General features: G+C 34.2%; 1 protein-coding gene across 2 annotated transcripts; it reads left to right on the top strand.

Annotated features, from left to right (window-relative positions):
* The first annotated feature begins 202 nt into the window (after positions 1-202).
* LOC140767806 (uncharacterized) lies at positions 203-19,172 on the top strand. Of its 2 annotated transcripts, none has more exons than XM_073107871.1 (12): positions 203-322; positions 405-471; positions 564-627; positions 3,447-3,548; positions 3,620-3,684; positions 5,099-5,197; positions 5,724-5,803; positions 10,967-11,183; positions 11,909-11,964; positions 12,607-12,720; positions 13,819-14,002; positions 18,496-19,172. In XM_073107871.1, the coding sequence occupies exons 1-12, from the start codon at positions 255-257 to the stop codon at positions 18,616-18,618; spliced, it is 1,239 nt and encodes a 412-aa protein (XP_072963972.1). In that variant the 5' UTR covers positions 203-254; the 3' UTR covers positions 18,619-19,172. The 2 variants fall into 2 exon arrangements, with proteins under 2 accessions (XP_072963972.1, XP_072963981.1); XM_073107880.1 differs by having other exon boundaries at positions 3,453-3,548.
* Positions 19,173-20,328: the final 1,156 nt, after the last annotated feature.

The raw sequence follows: 20,328 nt of genomic DNA on the forward strand, positions 1-20,328 counted from the left end.
TATAATTTATATGCCCAATTTTTTATTTTGAAAATTAAATTTTATTTTCAAATGCGTCCGAAATGACTAAAATGACCCTTTACGGGACACTAATAAATGCATATTTTCTGGGTCGGAGTTTTGAAAACAATCCGGGTCGGATCCTATTTTCTCCTACATCCAAGCCGGCATCATCTTCTCTTTTCCTGTTCACGAGCTGTAATTCTTTTTCAAATCCGAGGCGGGAGAGAAGACGTAAGACGCCGAGAGAAGCCATGACGGAAACCCTAACTCCATCCGAGGGTTTAGAGGCCGAATCCGTCGATTTGGAGACGATTCGAAGGTTTGATCTCTTTTCCTGTTGGAAAATTTTCCCTTTTGCTTCACTATTTGCGAATTTATCCTCCAATTATATAATTTTGCAGCCGATTGAAAGAGCTCTCCGAGAGACGAATGGATGGTTTCGAATCCTATGATCCTCATAATTTTCTTGTAATCTCAAATTTCCATACGCTTAAACTCCTCTACTGGTTTAGTGGTGCGCACGTGGGTTGATAAATTTCGAATTTTTGAGACGATTTCAGGAAAAGATCGAGCAGATGGAGTCAGAGGTTTCAAATATTTCTTCCTTAGAAGGCGAAGACTTAGGCAAGTTTTTTTTTTTTTTTTTCAAAGTCGAGCTTCTTTTCTTCATCATTCTTACCTAGGAAAGTTTACCTATTGCTACAGTGGATATAGTTAGTGTGTATGAAATGCTGTTGATACCAATTTTTCCGTTCTTGTAATAGTGATGGGTTTTTCTTGTTATAATTTGTCTTTTATCTTTATTGCTCGAATTGTTCCACTGTTATGATGAAGATAGATTATTAATTTGATGTGAATATTACAATGTAATAGATTGTTTTGTGGTTAATTGTTTAATTACAACTTTACTCACCTGAACCACTATTCGGCGACTTGCATATGACACTCTTCTTTTGTTGTATGCAAGGATTGCTATGCTGAAGGTATGTGTCGTGTCGATCCCTGGTCCGCATGCCCTTAGTACACTCTTGTGGGCCAGTTTCTCGCCTTTAATACACTTCTAAAATATTTTTTAGCATATTTAGCGTTATTTTTTATTTGAATATATGTATTAAAGCCTTAGAGCCTTTTATCTTTTTCTTATTTTTGTAAATGACTTATTTAATTAAAGATATATCAATAGTCAAGTAGAAATTTTTTTCAATATATAATATGATAAATTCATTTATTAACTAATAATAATTTAATACTTAATACTAATACCTAGTTGTATGTAAAATAATGGGGAGAATCAAATACTTCATTTACAAACATAAGAATAACGCAATAATGTTGTGTTAAATACTATCGATAATCTTCAAAACTCATTCATTAGTAGTATTGCTCGTTGTAATGTCTCATAATATGAAGCATAGACACCTTCTACCGGGAGAGGTGTTGTGTCGGACACGGGCACGCATTGGACACACGTTCGACATGGGTCCGACGTATCCTGAATCAAAAAATAAAAAAAAATAAAATACGAGACGGGCGAGGCACGGATGGAGTGAAAACAGGTGTAAAGGGTTCGGTTGAGTTAATTTTGTTAACCCGGATCCAATACCCAAAACCCAAAACTAGTTCTTTCCAACCACCACCCCGAAGGAAAAACCCTCTTAGCCTTAAATCCCAAATCTCTCTCAATCAAAGACGATAGTGCAACGACGGCGAGCGGCTGAGCACGGAGAGCAACTGAACTCGGTGAGCACGATGAACGGCGTCGATAACTGCCTGTGCTTCTTTGAGACTGTACTCTCTCTCTCACCCCCGCAAGCAGCTTTCTTTTTTTTTGATCTCTGGCTATGCTTCTTTAATCGACTAATCTCTCTTTTTCTCTCTTTCTTTCTTTGCTCTTCTTTAAAGTTTAAAGCCTTTCATTTTTTCTTTATTTTTTTATACCGATAGGGCTTAAGCTTAAATTTTTTTTTGTTTATATTAATTATAATTAGTGTGATAAACTGATAATGTGATAGATTGATAGCCAGAAAATTGGGAATTAAATTGTTAAACTAATAATGTGATATCGCAAGTAGACTTCTCCACTTTCTTTTATTTTTCCTCTATGTTGTTAAATTGTTAAATTATATTAAAGCCTATCTAATATGTTAAATTGTTTTATACTTCTTAGTTCTTTGAATGATACTTCTTAGTTCTTTGAATGATACTTCTTAGTTCTTATGGTTTGATGTATGTGTATTTAACATGATTAGATTGCAAACTTTTGTTTTAGATGTATCAATAATTATATACTATTTATTTCACTGTGTCCTATGTTGTGTCCTATGTTGTGTCCATGTCTTATATTTTCAAGTACACCATAGGAATATGCAGATTATAAATATGAAAGATAATAAGGATTTTGTGTCTCTGGTAAGTATGACTGATATAATGGTTGTGCTGATCTTTGATTGGGACGGTATGCTTTGCATGTCACTGGCACACATGCCTTTGACACATCTCTAATAATTTTTTAAGGTATTTAGAGATGCTTTTGGTGTTTTCGGCACCGCAATCCTTTTTTTTTATTTGTATATATATATATATATATTAAAGTCTGCATTAGAGTTTCTTATTAAAAATATAGCAATAGTCAAATAGAAACATGATTCGACACATAATATGATTGATATATTGATTAATTGACTGTAACTTAATAATTAAAATAAAAAACTTAGTTGAACATAGTTAATGTAACATATTTCTATATCAATTTTGACTGAATCTGAAATTAATTTTGGATTTTTTAGAATTTAGGAGAACTTTAGGGGAAGTTTAATTATGCTGAAATTTTAGCTTAAAATTAGAAAATTTGGTTCAAGTTAACTTATATAGAGTTATTTGATTGAGTGGCTCATGATCAAGCTTGGGTTGAAATTATTTCGAGTCTAGTTTAAAGATCAAGCTCAGTTCAACTCATTTTCGAGTCGAGCTTAATTAAGCCTTATCGAGCCAGCTCGATTACTTTGATAGCCCTAGTACAGCCCGTGCCAATTGGCACAATCATCCTTGGTTGCATGTACAACTATAGATTTTGAAACGAGATTAGTTAAATTGGTGTCAAGGAGACCATGGCTTGTAGTGGAAGGGGGAGGAGAAGAAGAAGAGGAGAAGAGTAATTTCAGGATTTTTTTTTCTTCCATTGACTAAGTGAAACCTCTGTCCTTTGCCATGTAATCTTTAAGTAGGATGGAACAGTAATTTCATCATTCAGTTAATGACATCTAAGCATTTTGAAAGTCTAATAATTCAAAATTTCAAAGGATGCAACTGTCCACTTTTTTCCTTAAAGGATAAAAGAAGATACCAAGTCATAGTTTAGGGGGTCAAAATATAAATAACCCATGTTTCATTTGGTTTTCCTTATAGTATTCTTATAATATTTGAAATTGATAGCTTGTTTGCAGGTACAGATATTGAATGGATGAGAAAGGAGATAGTCTCCCTAGAGGCGGAAAACTCAAAATTATCTGCTGAAATTAGTAGTCTCAGAAGCACAGAAGCCCAAGGTAACTTGCTCGCAATTTTGAGTCTTCTTTGTTTTCTTTGACATTGTATTTATTGGCATTGTGCTGCACAGATTTGGCCCAACTGGATGGTGAACTTGAAGCATTGTCTTGTTCCTTGAAGTTTATCAACTCTGAGGTGGGTCTTTCTGCAATTCAGAGGATGAGAAATCTACTGGTTTAGAAAAAGTGGAACCTAAGCTCCTACCTAGCTTCCTATCTTAGAAATGTTGGTATGATTTCATGGCATAAATGCTGGCCATCATAAAGAAAATTGTAGCCTTAGTAGGAATTGTTATGCTGATGTGTCCTGGTTTTGGGTGGTAATATGGAGGAGGATGTTGCGATTAAAAGGTAGTAGGGCTGCGGGGTGGTGGTGGATTCGGTGATGGCTCGTGCGGTGTGGTGGTGGTACCATGGTGCGGCTAGGTTTCGGTAGATGGTGGCTGTGGCGTGGGCAACAAGAAGAGGCTTTTGTGAGGGGATATATCAAGAGAGTAAAGGGGAAGAAGAGGCTTTTGTGAGGGGATATATCAAGAGAGTAAAGGGGAAGAAGAGGGAGGAGGGGCTGGCCTAAGGGACTAGGATAGTACGACAGATGGAGGAAGGAGGGGGTGTTGGCTTTGTTGTGAGTGACGACTAGGGATGATATGAAGGGAGACAGAGAGTGAGTTATAGATAGAGAGAATGAGGCAGAGATAGAGAGAGGAGAGATTAGCGTCTGAGGAGATAAATTTCAATAATGCATACTAATAAAATGGGTTGCTCTCTCTCTCTCTCTCTATATATATATATATATATATATAACCTAATAGACTCAAATTAAGACTCCAATTGCAATAAATATTAAATAACTAGACTAAGCCAAATGAACAACTTAACCTCAAAATAGTAGATGACTCTAGGACTCTGTTAAATTAGCAGGTGATTTAGCCCAATATCTTCGGACATGACCCGATTAGGTCTGAGTCACATCATACATTTAGATGTTAAAGAGATAATCAACTTCATCCGCATGGCATAAATACTGGTAACCATCTATTTTTATAGGAAATTCGCTCATTTATAGATATACTTTATGTGGACTTGGTAGCATCATCGTTTAGCCAAGATATAAGCCTTCTATGTTGCCATTGAAATACTACACTGATAGTGTTAGTTACTATTGGGTTTTGAGAATATTTATGCAGCATATTTTCTTTGAGGTTCAAGTTGATCAATCTAGTGCTTAATTTAAAATTATTTTTTGTTTTACTATTTTATGGCTCCTATTGGACATCATATACAACATGAAGCCTTCAAAACAGCTTCTGATGCTTATTGTTATTATTTTATTTAAGATACACAAATATAGTGTTCTATATACATAACTTTGATGCATGGATGGAGGCACTCTTTGGTTTATATATATGATATGTTGCTCTACATGTGCATGAAAGTTTGAACTTCTGTGTGATTATTTCGTCATATGCTACTCATTTTTACCGTATATTTTGGCCTTTGAATTTTCTTTCTGTAGTGATCATGATTCAAATGATTCCTTTTCACTGTAGGATATGTGCTGTTTGCAATCTAGTATCCCAGATGGCAGATTGGTCTCAGGTGATTTATGTGGAAGTGAAGTGCATGCCTTGGAAGATTACAAATTTGAGGTACCACATCTCTGTGTATAGACTAGTTTAGAACATCTCATTGGCACCTGCTCAGTACCTTCTACATTTCTCAAATTCCCATTTCATGGAAAATCAAGAGAAAAATAGTATTGGTTTCATTGACAAGGTTTCTCTTAGGGAGTTAACAACATTGAAGTATTTCCCACATATTTTAGTGAAATGACAAGCTAACTACAATTAGTAGCTTTTAATAACTTAATAAATTGTCCAGATAGTTCCTCTTTTCATGTTCTCAATGTACACTATTTTTTTTTTGTTTATAAAGTTCTTGACAATAGGAGCTTAAAGAAAAGTTTGCAATTTTACTTCTTGTGATTTCTATTATTTCTTTTGTCTTTTATATATTTATGCGTACGCAACTAAATTACATTCCTACTTGCTAATCTATTTTTCAGACTGAAAATATGCCCTTCCTTTTCTTTGTTTTCTTTTCTTGGATTTTGATTTGTGAACTTTGTGGTTGTAGTATATATATATGTAGTAATTTTCTACTTTCTCTTTTCAGATATTGGAGCTTGATCAACAAATAGAGAAGAATAAATCAAGCCTCAGTATTTTGCAGGATCTTGATTATGCCCTGAAAAGGTAACCATACAAAATTGTTGTAGTACATTGTATATTCTTGTGATCTTCTTTTGCATAAGAGTGATGAATAATCAAGTTCTTTCTCATTTATAGATAGGTTGATTGGAATCCATTAACACTATCATATCTGACTAACCTCACAAATAGAGAAGAAACCGTTTCACTTGGTTACTAATGTTTAGAGTGCTATTTCTTGTGTCTTATTGATGAGATAGAAAAATAAATTATCTGGATCCAATATTTGCATCTTTTTAGTGTTGGGTAATGAATCAGACAGTTGGTTGTCTGATAGTCATGGACGACGTGGTATTAAAAATATTCACAACAAATTGATTTAGAAAATGTTTCGCATTTATTAGCAGCAGTCAGTAAAGAGGTAGATGTACACAAGGTCTGATTAACTTGCTCATTAAGGCCTTGTTTAGTTGGTGCATAAGCCTTCCTTATTTGCAAATTAACTCTCCCTTACTTATAAATAGCACCTAAACAGTAAACACTGCTCTCTCCCAAGAAGTTTCTTGGCTTTTATATAACCAAAATTGGCTGACAGTAGGCTCTTTCGAATTACAAAGGAAGGTCGAACTAAAGATTATGTTGACATTAAAACAGGTAGACTGACTGCCATTTTTTCTCTTACTGGTGATGGTAAGGAAGGTGAGAAGAGCATTCCTTCTAATACATTCTGGAATGTAATGCATGGAAATGTAGATAAATAATGCCCTATGAACTATCTGCAGGAGTATCAATACTCAATAGTGTAATTTCACATAGCACACGTATAACTTAATAAGGGCAGTAAAAGAGGGTATTAGGAAGGCTTGTTGACTGATATGCGGCATAATTGTAGATTATGGATTAGTGATGGGACTTCTATATGGATTAAGACCTAAACTTTTAAGTATAAGCATGCCATATATATTTTTTTGAACAACTTAATTCATCACTTCATTATTAATTGAGTTCTAATTATGATTGTTTACTTTCTGATTAATATGACTTTGTAATTAAGGATGACATGTTGCATGTTTGTGGAAATAATATCATATATTAGAAACAATCTCCTGGCTCAGCCACTTCTTATTGGCATGTTTGGTTGCTAGGAAGTGAGGGAACTGTAGTATGCATTTTTAGGAATCGACCTACTTGGTATTGTTTGGCTGTCAAGAAGTGAGTTTTCTGACTTTACTTAAATCATTTGACTTCCCTATTCCTAGCGGAGGGAGAGTGCACTCTCAACTTTAGTTATCAATTACATACAAAGCATGTAACAATTAAGTTTTTTTAAATTTTTATATCTCAACTCATATTATTTAATTTTGAGTTTTCTTCTTACATCTATACCCTTCTAAAATCTCTTATTACATGGAATTGTGTACCTCTCTAAAATTAATACTTATATTAATCTCTTTGAAAACTCTTGGTTATTGCATGGATACCCTCTAAATTATTTTTTTCCTAGAAAACCCCTCAAACCTAGCTAACCATTAAAATTTCATCAATTTGATTGTAAAAAAAATAATATCCTTATTCTTGTTTTTACATATTCCTTTCAGTCTTATACTTTGCTTGAGCATTTGAGCCACTTGTAATTTTCATTTATGCTATTGAAGTTTACGTGTCCACAATGGAGAGATATTCGAGGAGGGGATTGTAAATTTTGAGGAGGTTGCAAAAATTAATGGACATTATAGCTTTGGTCCTAGTACAATTCATTAGGTTGCAATAATTAATTGATGATACAACTCTAGTCCTAGTATTTTTCAAATTAATATCTCAGTGTAAGAAACTGAGAATTAAATTTAACTTATTTAACTATTTTTTTATAGGGAAGTTTATCAAAATACACTACGTTTTGCTTTTATTATTATTATCATTTACACCCTATGATATGAATTTTTATCATTTGACCCTATATTTTGCTTTTAATGCCCCCAAAGCACTCCAAGTTAATACCCTAACAATAGTTAACAAAATAGAAAATATTTCATTACTCTTAAAAATAAAAATAAAAACCTAAAGCATTCTTTATTTGCATGGCTGAGGTTTCACTTGAGATGGAATAGTAATGACCAAAACTTAATGAAAACTATGGTTCCAAGTTTTGGCCTTTCCCAAATGGGATTGACCGAAACGGATTGGGATCGGTCATAGCGAATCCCTTTCCAGGGCTGAAACCAATTTTGATGATTGGTTTCGTCCAGATCGGTTGATACTCGATTCGTTTCGGGTTGGGATCGGCCGTATCGGTAAAAACTGACTGAAATTATTAGGATAGAGAAAAGGAGAAAGAGAGGGAGGAGAATAAGAAAAAAAAAGAAAGAAAGAGGAGAGAGAGAGAGGAGAGAGAAAGAAAGGGAGAGATCGAGAGAAGGGAGTCAATGAGGGAGAAGGAGAGAAAGAGTTAATGAGAGAAAAATGGGAGTCGGTGTGGGAGAGGGAGAGGAGAGGTAGTAGGAGAGAGAGAGGTAGTGAGAGATTTAATAAGAGAGTTAGTAGGAGAGAAAATTGTTAAGAGAGAAAGAGTGGGAGAGAGATAGTGAGGGAGAGAGTAAGAATTTTTTTTATTTGTATGAGAGGGAGAGAGTGTGATAAATATCTTTATACTTATTTTTAATATTTTGAATTTTGGTTTGCACTTTGTTAGCTGGACCACTTTTGGTGGAGTCTTGGTAGATAGAGAGAGATAGATATTGAGAAAATAATATTTATTTTTGGGTTTTTAGATTTTATATATGAATAATTTATATTAATATAATAATATTATTATTTTAATTTTTTTATATTTAAAAATTATTTTAAATTACAAATCGATATAGACGGTCAATACTGTCGATGCCACCGATATTGCCGATACGTATCGTTTTTTTGGACAGTTGATCCCGACCCCATTTCAATACCTAGAACTTTGATGAAAACTAAACTTGAAACACATTGGTTAGGTTAAAACTATCAAGATCTTTGGTTTTTAGGGGTTAAAACTACTTCTATTTCGGCCTAAAATATTTATTCTTTTTAGGGGTCAAAATGAAAACTAACTAGAACCACAACCAAGACTTCGAGCCATGCTCATTCGACATTAAAATCTATTCCGTACTTTATTTTTACCTTAACCTAAAAAAAGTATTTAACAATATTAAGGTCATTTTCCATCTATAATTACTTTAACTCATTTATATGGTAGTTGACCATTAGGAAAACTGATTGGAGAATGTTCTTGAGGTGTTTTGAGTAAAATGCAAGGGCTGAATGATATTATCTAGTAAAATGCAAAGGCCGAATGGTAATATCTATATTGTAGGGTGTGAATAATAGTAAATACAAAACATAGGATGTTACTGATTAATTTCCCTTCGTTATACGATAGGGATGAAAATTCTTCTATCATAGAGTGTTAGGATATATGCTCTTGTCTCACTTGAATCATGCCTTTGCACATTGTGGCACGAACCTTGCTGGCCAATTGCTAGCATATTCCTATGCTATAACAAATGAATCCTTCGTGACAAATCATCATGGAAGCACAATGGCTTATGTGTTGAGATTGTTTGAGTTGTTTTGGGCACAATTACTTTCAAAGAAGTCTGCAATTGTGTGAAATTATTTTAGCCATCTTTGTTTATGTTGGTGTAATGGCTAGATAGGAGTTGATTAGGAAAGAAATAAAAATTCCAGCTGTCGAGAGAACCCATCTTGGAATGGGGCATTCGAACGCAAATTCTCGAGAGCAGAAGAATAAATAGGCATTCAAATGTCCTCAAGGTTGTTTAAACGCATTATCCTGAGAGCCAGAAAATAAATTGGCGTTCGAACACCCGACGGTGAGGAACTCTAGTTTAGGTGTTTCAATTAAGTGTTTTTGCCTATGTTAGGCAATAAGAATTAATTTTGTTCGATTCTATTGCCAAGTATAGTCGAGTCAGGGAGCCACCTATAAATAGATGTGGTGTTTACCTAGATTTTCATCTTGGATTATTGGAGTTTTTTTGTAAGAGCGTCTCCTTCCTCCTTGTTCGACTACCTCCAAGCTTTGGAACCTTAGCCATCATCTAGGATCTCCATTGCTCTCTTTCTCTTCGTCTTGCTGAACCCCATTAAGGAACAACTCTACTTCTTCTCTATCCCTTTCCTACTGACTATCTCGACTTCCACCGTTGTCATCTCCACCATCTTATCACAACCCTAGGCTGATAACCACCATGCCTCTTCAGCCTCCACTTTCCACGATTCACTCCAATAGATTCGTTCTCCATCTCGCTTCTATCTTAATCCCAAAAGTACCATACCATCCAACTATTGGATCTCTAGTTCATTCTTAACTTTGGAGATCCGAGGTAATTCTAACTTTCTTTACGTGAGTCGGAATTCAGTTCCGTTTTCGGATTTGAGTTTCGTTTTCGGATTTGAGTTCTGTTTTCGGATTTAGACTCATAGTGATCGTTGGGTTAAGAAGGTGATCGTTGCAGTTGGTGACTCAAGTACTGAATGTCCGACTATGTTTCTACATAATATGCATATTTCCTATACTTGATAGCCCATGCCTTGGATTTGTTTTTTGTGTTGACACATGTTAATAATATTTGATTGAGATGGTGTACATGTCTACACATCGGTGTTGTTCTATATGCATCTTAGATTTGGCATCTCCAATATCCTGGTAATTCAATTAATTAGCAGCCCTTACAATTACTTTAATAGCATTCAGAAATTTGTTGATGAAGCCGATAGCAAGCTTTAATTTTCTTTTAAGCAGAAATACGGTATTGGTTTCACTGCAGATGCAGGTCATAAGTTAAAATTATAATATTTTCATCTTTATCTAGTCAATTCGATTATTCTAGTCACACGCCACTATAACTATCAACAGTGCTAGAACTATTAGTAGCACTCAATCAGGTTTTTAGTTTTCTTGCAACTTTGTTGACTGTGATCCTTTTGTTCGACACATAATACTTTTTTCATTAGTATGATGCATATTTGAAATTTTTGCTATTTCTGTTTCCTTCAGATTATTGGAACCTGCCACTAGGACTTTAAATGTGAACAAGCTAATTTATTAGCTTCATCTTTGATACTTCCGCACTATGATTTTGTGATTCTATTATGAGTCAAAAAAACTGCAACAACCTTTTTACAGATAGATTTATCTGCTTTCATCTATTTCAGTGTTGAAGCAATAGCACAAGTTGAGAATATGTTATCTGGAGTGAATGTCATTGGATTTGAAGGTAATTGCATTAGGCTTCTCTTGAAAACGCCAGTATGCACAACTGATGGGTTACTTCTTGGGCACAAATTGAATTTTGCCATAGAACCATTTGCAACTGATCATGAGTTGCTAGTAGAGGTCATTGACAAGACCATGGAACTGAAGAGTGTGGAGGTAATTAAATTTTGTTTTATGTACTTAACAAATTTCGCATCTAATCCTGAATTAATGTTCAATGGTAGGTTCATTTGTATTCTGTTCTCTCAGTTTGTAATTAGCTTTGAAAATTCAAAAAAAAAAAAACACAGAATGACCATTGAAAAATAAAATGTAAGCATTATTAGAAAAAGATAACTTAAATTGATGGGATGAAGAAACAGATAAATACTCTAATGGATAAATATCTTGTCTGTTCAAGTAGGAATGGACAAGAGTAGGTAGGTAAACTAACCTTGTCAAAGAAGAATTATTGTAAGTTGAATTGATTCTATTTAAAGTTTTAAACAGAAGAGGAACACTGCTAATTCACGTAGTCTTCAATAGAAGCCCTAAAACTGTTTTAACATCTAATTGATAACTCATCCGATCCAATAGTTCCTTGGTTGAATGCAACAAAAAAAATGACTGAGTCATTTTTGTTCAATAACTGCAATCTTGGGCAATGCCCTCAGACAAGAAAATACTTGTCATACTGTCCATTTTGGTCTTTCTGTCCCTCTTGTTGTGGCTTCACCTTGAATTGGATAGGTTTTCTTTACCAGATCATTAGTATTTTGCCTTTGTTGCTTGATTCACTTTTGTTGTTTGTTTTTATTTTATTTATATATATATATATACTTTCAAAGCATTGTTCATCAACTATATATAAGTAATCTTGAGTCTCTCTTTTGCTCTTCTAGATTTTTCCTGATGATGTATATATTGATGGAATAGCTCAGATGCTCAAGTCCTCAAGGTATGAGAGACAGATTTCTGTTGCTGCCAGGTTACAATTGGATGCATGTATCAATATCACATCATTTTGACCTTTCTTTTCTTTCGTTTGTTTTTCTGCTTCTCCCAGTAGCACTAGAGTTTGAAAGACTACTAACTTAAATGGCTGCATGGTGGACTTGCTGGTTTATTGCTTCCTATCATTTTTGGGAAATGCAGTTGGTATTGATTTAGTGTTTGAAGTTGGCTGTTCCCGATAAATTTGAACTCCTAGAACATCATGAATACTTTTTTAGCATAATTTCATCTTATTATGTCATACACTTTTTAGTAACAATTTTAAGGATTTAACACATTTTTGGGTGGATACTTTTAAAGTATTACATTTAATCCTACAACTCTAGAGCATCATATATCTTCACAAAAGTCATGAAAATCAGAAGATGTTATTATTTGATTAGAGTATCACGTTTACCCTTACTTTTCTTCATTGAATTTCATTACCTTTGGTGATGAGTACTTTGTTATATTGTGCTCTTTTCCTATCCTACTTTTTGAGGCTTACTCTTGTTTTTTAATTTCCCTTACTCAGTTAGTTAGTTTTTGGTAGCTCTTTTTTCTTTCTGTTTTTATTTGATTAATGAATGCTTATCTCCTTTTGTAGAGATTTCATTCCATCAACTACATCCTCCTTGGGATGGTTCATTAGGCAAGTTCAACATCGGATTCTTTTGTGTAGTCTTCGACATTTATTGGTGAAGAACGCAAACAAATCAAGGTAATTCTACTAAACAAGTTTTGAGTGATTAATTATCATATATTCCCCAATGAAGTTGATACTTTTATTGTACAAATATTATGTTCTAACTGATCAAGTAATTAATGCTTTAGTGCTTTCTATCATTTCTTAGTTCCCAATAGGGCATTAAAAAATGAATATGCTTACTGAGTGTTGATAACTTGATATACACCAACCTTGCTTATTGTTATGACTTTTTCCAAATAAATGATTGTTAGGTCAATTTGGAAGTTATTGTCTATCAATGGATACTTTTGAATGAGGTCAAGCCCTATTTAATTCCCATTCTATTATCCATTCTCATGCTATGTGGAGGCATACTCTATTATGTTTCATATATCCACCTATAGTCCATAAAGGCCAAACGTGAGGGGGCATCTTAGATATATTATATATGCTGTTGGGTTCATCACCTGACAGCTGTGGTGTAACCACATGTAGACAAAGAGGGGGTTATGGCCCCTTACCCTCTAAACTTTAAAAAATAGTAGTAATTTTGCTATTGGCCCCCTAATCTTTAAGGTTGATACAGTTAAGTAGCTTTTTTTATATTAGATAAAAAGTTAGAAGTAGAGATCTAAAATATGTTTTCTCAATGTTAAAGGCATGATGCACATTATTAGTATGTTACATAACAAATTGAACTTTTGGGTTAATTGATTATCTAACTTGATATCTGAGCTAATATTTTTAGAGGTCATGAGTTCAAACATTGTTGGCCCGCCAAACATTTTGTTATCTATTATCTATTATCTATTCAGATATGGTATTAATGGTTACATGCAAGGAGGTGTCTTAAAGACATGATATATATTGTTTGGTTTATTATTTAACAACTTAAGTTTTTGGATCAATTGGTTATTTAACAATCAATTTATGGTGATAGTGCAAGTTCAAAGGTAATCCTGGTCCAGAATACCTCATGATGCGAATATATATCATACACGAAATAAGTCCTAATTCAATAACAACTTTTGATGCCAATATAATTCGTATATAAGCTACTACTTTCATGAATTGAACCTTTCTGTCACTCCTTAAATATATCATCATTCAGGTTAAGTTTTTCTGTTGCAGACACACTTTTAAGTATTCTGACAGAGATGAAACAGTCATAGTTCACATGGTTGGCGGGATTGATGCCTTCATCAGGATACCTCTTGACTGGCCAATCTCTTCTTCTGCTCCAAAACTAATCTCAATCAGAAGCTCGGATATGCAGTCTAAAAGCATATCTTTGAGTTTTCTTTGCAAGATCAAGGTAAATGATATTTGCTTCTTCAGTGTTGAAAACTGTTATAAACTTACAATCTTTTGAAGTTAAGAGAATATTTTGCTAAGGCTGATTCCATATTTATTCTGAGAAGGCTTGGAGCTATGAAAGATGGATACAAATATGCCAATACGACAAATATTACAAAACAAGAATATGATACACCTAGGATAGGTAGCCTATAATAGAGAACATATATGAGTTAGTGAACTTATACACTTTAATTTTCTTAATTGAGGAATTCTATATTATTTTTTGTGTATGATAGTTTGTATACGGAGGTTTGCAATTAATTTACTAAAAGAACTAGTATTGCGTAATATATTACCAACTAAAATGTAAGATAAATAAGCGATTCAATCTATGAATCAAAAGAAATTGGTTATTGTAACATGATTTCCTAATATAGATCATAAAATAAATCAGCAAACTCAATCTTTCTCACAAAAGAAAACCTTCTCGATCCGATAAGAAATGAAATGTGATAGTTCCCTTTGATTTGTTTTCAATTGATAGGAATCTTGAAAGTATTGAAGATATATCTAAAAAGTATCCGAGAAGTATCCACAATATTCATTTCATTTTTAAAGATTTGGATATTTAAGGAAGTCTCATATACATATCCGGAAGTATCCAACAAGTATCATATTTGATACGGATATGGCAAGAGTATAGAAGTATCCATGTTTCCTAGGCTTGGAGGCTAGTACTTCATTTTTGTCACAGAAAACTATTACTACCTGCGAGACAGACATGCTTTTCCCTATGAATAATTCTTTGCATGGGCTGTTATTTCTAGTGCTTGTGTTTTGTTCTAAATGAGGTCAAGATGTAGAAAAGATGGGATTGCCTTGCCGCACCTATAGCTGAGTAACATATATGTTAATTTTTTTTTTCTCATGATCATCCACCGTATGAAGTTGATGAGCACAAAATTGGGGGCAAGAAGCTTTTTGACAGTGTTTGTTTGGTTGCACTTTTTTAACTTATTTGCCATTCTGACTCCAATATTTTAATTGTTCAAAATAAAACGAAAAAGAAAGAAAATGATTCTTTTTTGCTTAGAATTAAATTCTCCATGCTAGCTAGGCTTCAATGCCCTATTTATTCCAAGTTTTTCCTCTAAATGAAAATGCAATAAACATTGTGCTCTCAAATATTTAAAGTTTAAAATGGACTAATGGAGTGATGCTGACATAATTTCACATCGAGATCAATGGACAAATTAGACAGACTAGCAAATTGTCCAATCAATAGTAAAATATAGTTGGAATTAATTTGATTTGCTTATTCAGTAAGTCACTTTCTATTCTCCTACTTGCATTTGGTGATATAGCACACAAACTGTTGCTATCTCTCCTACTTACACTGAGTTAAACTTTTAAAGATTTTTCTATCAAAGGCTTGCTCAAGAAGGTCAATGTCATTTCTTCTCTCTTAGAGCATCTCCAAGGGAGAGCTAAGAGCTCGATGCACTTCAATGCATATTTTTCATAAAAAATATGGTTAGAAAACTCTCATCATGTTTATAATAAGACTAATATTCAACGGTTTCAAAAATAATTTTTAATTACTACTTTTTTAATTAAACGCATCGAAATAAATTACACAAAATAAAAATAAAAAATTTAAAATAACTTAAACATAATTTAACATTAGACTTATTTTAAAGATTTCGATGAGACCTTTTCAATGGTACTATTTTTGTTAAAAATTGATTAATAGAACTAATTATATATTCAGTTTAATTAATTAGATTATTTAATAACTGATACAGATGAAATTTAAATTTTTAGGTTAAGCTTTTATAGGATAAAATTAGAATTTTAAAAAGTTGAATAATATTGGATTGGGCTCCCAATTTAAAAATTTTTGGGCTCCCAATTCTTGGGCGGGGCTCCAAATTTAGAGCTCCACTATAGTTGCTCCAAATTTGGAGCCCCATTTGAAGCTCTATTGGAGCTCCACTAGGCTCTAAATTTGGTGGTTTGGAGCCCGGTTGGAAATGCTCTTATTGCACATAAAGTTAAATGCATAACTTCTTATTTAGGTGTTCCTAATTTCTAATAGCAGTTGATTCAAGCTCTAATTGCAAAGATCCTATTGGATCGGGAGCAAGTTGCCTAAGAACAAGATGAATTTAGCTCTTCCCCTCAATTGAGATGGAAGCTATTTCATTTTATGGAGGTTGCGATGAGAAAAAGCTTATAAGGAATTAGGGATCTTTTATTTTTATACTCAAATTTCGATTCGCTCTCCTTCTAACCGCTTAGAGTCAAACAATCTCACTCCCTAATCGACAACACGTGCGCAACACGTTTTAACTAAGGGATCTATGTGAAGTAGCTACTGATACGGGGCTAACACGCAAAAAGACAGTACATGTATCATTGATACATGGCTTATTTGTAAAGTGTTGGTCTTCTTCTCCACAACTCTTGGTGCCTCTTCTCTGGACCATGACAAGTCGCCCGCTTTTAAGAGCCTTGTCCTCAAGGGTCTAGATTTGGAAATTGGCTAACAATGGCGTGGTAATCTTCCTAGGTTGCCTCCTCTGGTCCAGCATTGTGCCATTGCACCAAAGATCTGCACGACAACTTTATCTCTCTGTTTCACTATTCGCCAAGTTAGGATCTTTTTCGGGTGGAGGAGCGACTCCCCGTTAGCATTAGTTAGCAGCAACGTCAAGCCTTTGGTGTTGCCTGCACCCAAATAAGGTTTGAGCTGGAAAACATGGAAGACGGGGTGGATTTTGGAGTCTGGTAGTAGGAGTTTGTAGGCAATTGCGACAACCTTTGCCGCAATCTGATAAGGCCCGTAAAACCTCGTAACTAACTTAAACTTTTGTCTGATTTGCACAAATGATTGCTTGTACAGCTATAGCTTGAGGTAAACCCAATCGTCGACTTCATATTGTCTCTTAGTCCGATGGCGGTCAATAAATTGTTTCATTTGAGTTTGTGCTTGATAACTCCTCCCGCAAGAAGTGGACCATTTGCTATACCTCTTGTAAGTAAGACTCCATTGAAGCTACTAGAGATGTGGTATCGGTATGGAGGCCTAGTTGTGGAGGGGCATACCCGTAGAGAGCTTGAAAAGGAGAGATGCCCAAGCTGCTGTCATAGTTGATAGTGTATCACTATTCTGCGAGAGATAACCAATTTATCAATTTCTTCAGTTTGGAGCTGGTCATACATCGCAGTTAAGCCTCTAGACAGCTATTTACCCTTTCTGTTTGCCCATCTGATTGAAGATGGTAAGCTGTGCTGAAATGAAGTGATGTGCCGAGTTGTTTGAACAATTCTCTCCAAAATTCGCTAAGGAAGATGAATCCTTAGTCGCTGACGATGGTAGTCGGCAGCCCGTGAAGTTTATAAATGTGGTCAATTAAGGAATTTGCTATATGTGGAGCCATGTAAGGGTTAGACAACGCGATGAAGTGGGCATACTTACTAAGTCTATCCATGACTACCCAGATGACTTCTTTACCTTATGATTTTGGAAGCTCTTCGACAAAATCCATAGCAATGTTAGTCCACAACTTTGTAGAAATATGTAGGGGTTGCAAAAGTCCATCGAGGTGTGTATTGGCATGTTTATGCCTTTGCCAAATATCACAACCATGTTTGTACTCAGTTATGTATTGTTTCATTCGCGGCCAATAAAAATACTATTTAGCTCTCTTTTATGTAGCTTAGATGTCGGATTATGAGAACCAGGTCAAATCGGATTACATCATGAGAATATTGGATCTCACTCTCTAGTTGACAACACGTGTGCAGCACGTTTTAACTAAGGGCATCTATGTAAAGTAGCTACTGATTCGGGGTTCAAATGCAAAAAGATAGTCCCTATATCATTGGTACAGAACTTATTTGTAAAGCGTTGGTCTTCTTCTCCACAGCTCGCGGCGCCTTTGCTCTGAATCATGACATTAGGGTATACATCGAAGGGGAGTGTGATAACTTTATCATGCCACCAGCCCTACCATAGAAACATATGCATAAATTTGTGTGGGTTGACTGGATTACGAATGTTTTTGGTGTGTGGTGTTTGACTACTTTTTGTAAACAAGGGAAGGCTAATTCCAAACAGATGCAGTATCTTATGTGAAGCTACCTATCTAACGACCAAACAGATACACTCTTGCTTCTGGTTTTCAACTGCCTCATCTTCATCTATTCATGAAAAACAACCATACTTGATGTGCTTGTTGTCTGTATGTCATTGGTTGTTAGATGATTGCATTATCCCAATTTTTGTTATCATCAAATGGAGCAGTTTTACTCCCCATGAAGGAAATAAATCTGGTCATCTATATCATTGATAACTTTAATTTTCTGTACCGTAATAATTCTTGCAACAGCTTTATATATGCACTGTGTAAAGACATTGATATTGTTATGTCCAGCTATAAAGATTGAGTTTGTAATTATTGCACTAGAATTAGTATGGAATGACTTCCATGTTTGTTATGTTAGGATCTGGCAAACTCATTGAAGGTACAAACACGCCAACATCTTGTACAGTTTGTAGATGCTATTGAGGAGATACTTATCAGAGAGATGCAATCTGAACTCCATTCAAGCAGCACTTCTTGCTGAAACTGTCAGCTGGACTCAGTATTGTCACATTCTTCTTCTAATCAGCAGTTTTTGAAGAATCCTGGTGCAGAGTTTTACTGCTCAGATCATAAGACCTTACTACATCTGTTTTAGGTTAAACTTTCATAGTAGAATCACTGGGCAACTAAGTTGTTTCCTGGTTGATTTGTGTTGAAGTAATTGTTTACTTATTGTTCAGAAGAGTACTAACAAATGGGATGTTATTGTCTTCATTGTTGTTGTAGATATCCTAACAATATACAGTTTTTTGAGCATGAGAGTCAATTTAAATTAGTTTTTACTTGTAATCATCATATCATGGACCTATTGACTCGCCTTGTGAGCGATTTAATCAGGTAACTAAAGAAGCAGATTAATGTTGATGCTTTTGTTGATATTGATCAAGCAGATGGAGCATTTGATACTCTCGACTTGCTGATTCCAGTCTATCGGCTATACATCATTGGCTGATCATGTTTATTGTGATGCACAAGTTTTGATGTTTTGCTTGTCTTCAAAGATGTAGATTGGTTGAGTGTGTTTGGTTTCATTGTCTTGACTGAACTTTTGGAAAACATTTCATTTTGTTTACATAAATTTGTCCAATAATGAATAATTTAAATTGTACTCAACTGCCCCCAGCAAGCTTTCAGCTCTTATCATAAATGTTACTAATAATATATTCAGAAGTATCTAAAGGTAGCTTAAGACATTTTGCAACTTTTAGTTGCACTAACTGAAGACTCCAGCTTTTTAAGATTTGAAAGTATGGAGAAAATATCCTGTTCCACTAACTAAAGCCATCAACTTGACAAATCCTCTATCCAGTTCAGTAATAAATTTATTCTAAATAAATTTCTTATTATGGTATAGTAACTAAATAATAACTTGTATTATTTTGGTATAGTAGTTTATCATTTTCTCTCATTTTATTCCATATAGCTTTTTAACATATAATTACTATTTTGCTCTCGGATTAGATAATATTTAATTACACATTACCTTAATTATAATTGAGATTCTCTCTCTCTCCACTATCTTTTTTCTTAAATATTGGTCATCTTAGTTACAGTTTAGGTTCTCTCGCACATATCTCTTCTTTTAAATACGCATCTTGACTAGTAAATTATGTAAAAATAAATAAAACAATTAAGCCGGCACACTTTTTTCGAAGTACAGGGTTATAATCTCGTAGTGCAGTTTTATAATCCTGTATTACCCCACAGTGCCTCTTTATTTTCTCTAGTGTATGATTATTTTATATAAAATGCAGCTCTAATTATAACCTCACATTACCCTACAGTGCCTTTTTATACCCTTTAGTACATAATTATTTTATATAGAGTGCGAGTTTATAATTCTGCATTACCCCACATTGTCTCTAGTGAATCATTATTTTATATGAAGTGCGACTCGCACTGTGCGAGCTTATAAATCTGTATTACCCTACAATGCATCTTTATTTCTTCTAGTGTATAATTATTTTACATAAAATATTAATTTATAACTCAGCATTATCCTATAGTGTCTATTTATCTCTAATACATGATTATTTTACATATAGTGTGGGGCTTATATCTCCATATACCTTGCAATGTATCTTTATATCCTCTAGTACATGATTATTTTACATAGAGTGCTGAATTATAACTCCACATTACCTCGCAGTGTCTTTTTTCTCTAGTGTATGATTATTTTACATAAAATGTG

Source organism: Typha angustifolia, chromosome 1 (genome assembly GCF_048772165.1).
Source record: "Typha angustifolia cultivar Huaian chromosome 1, ASM4877216v1, whole genome shotgun sequence".
Lineage (NCBI taxonomy): Eukaryota > Viridiplantae > Streptophyta > Magnoliopsida > Poales > Typhaceae > Typha > Typha angustifolia.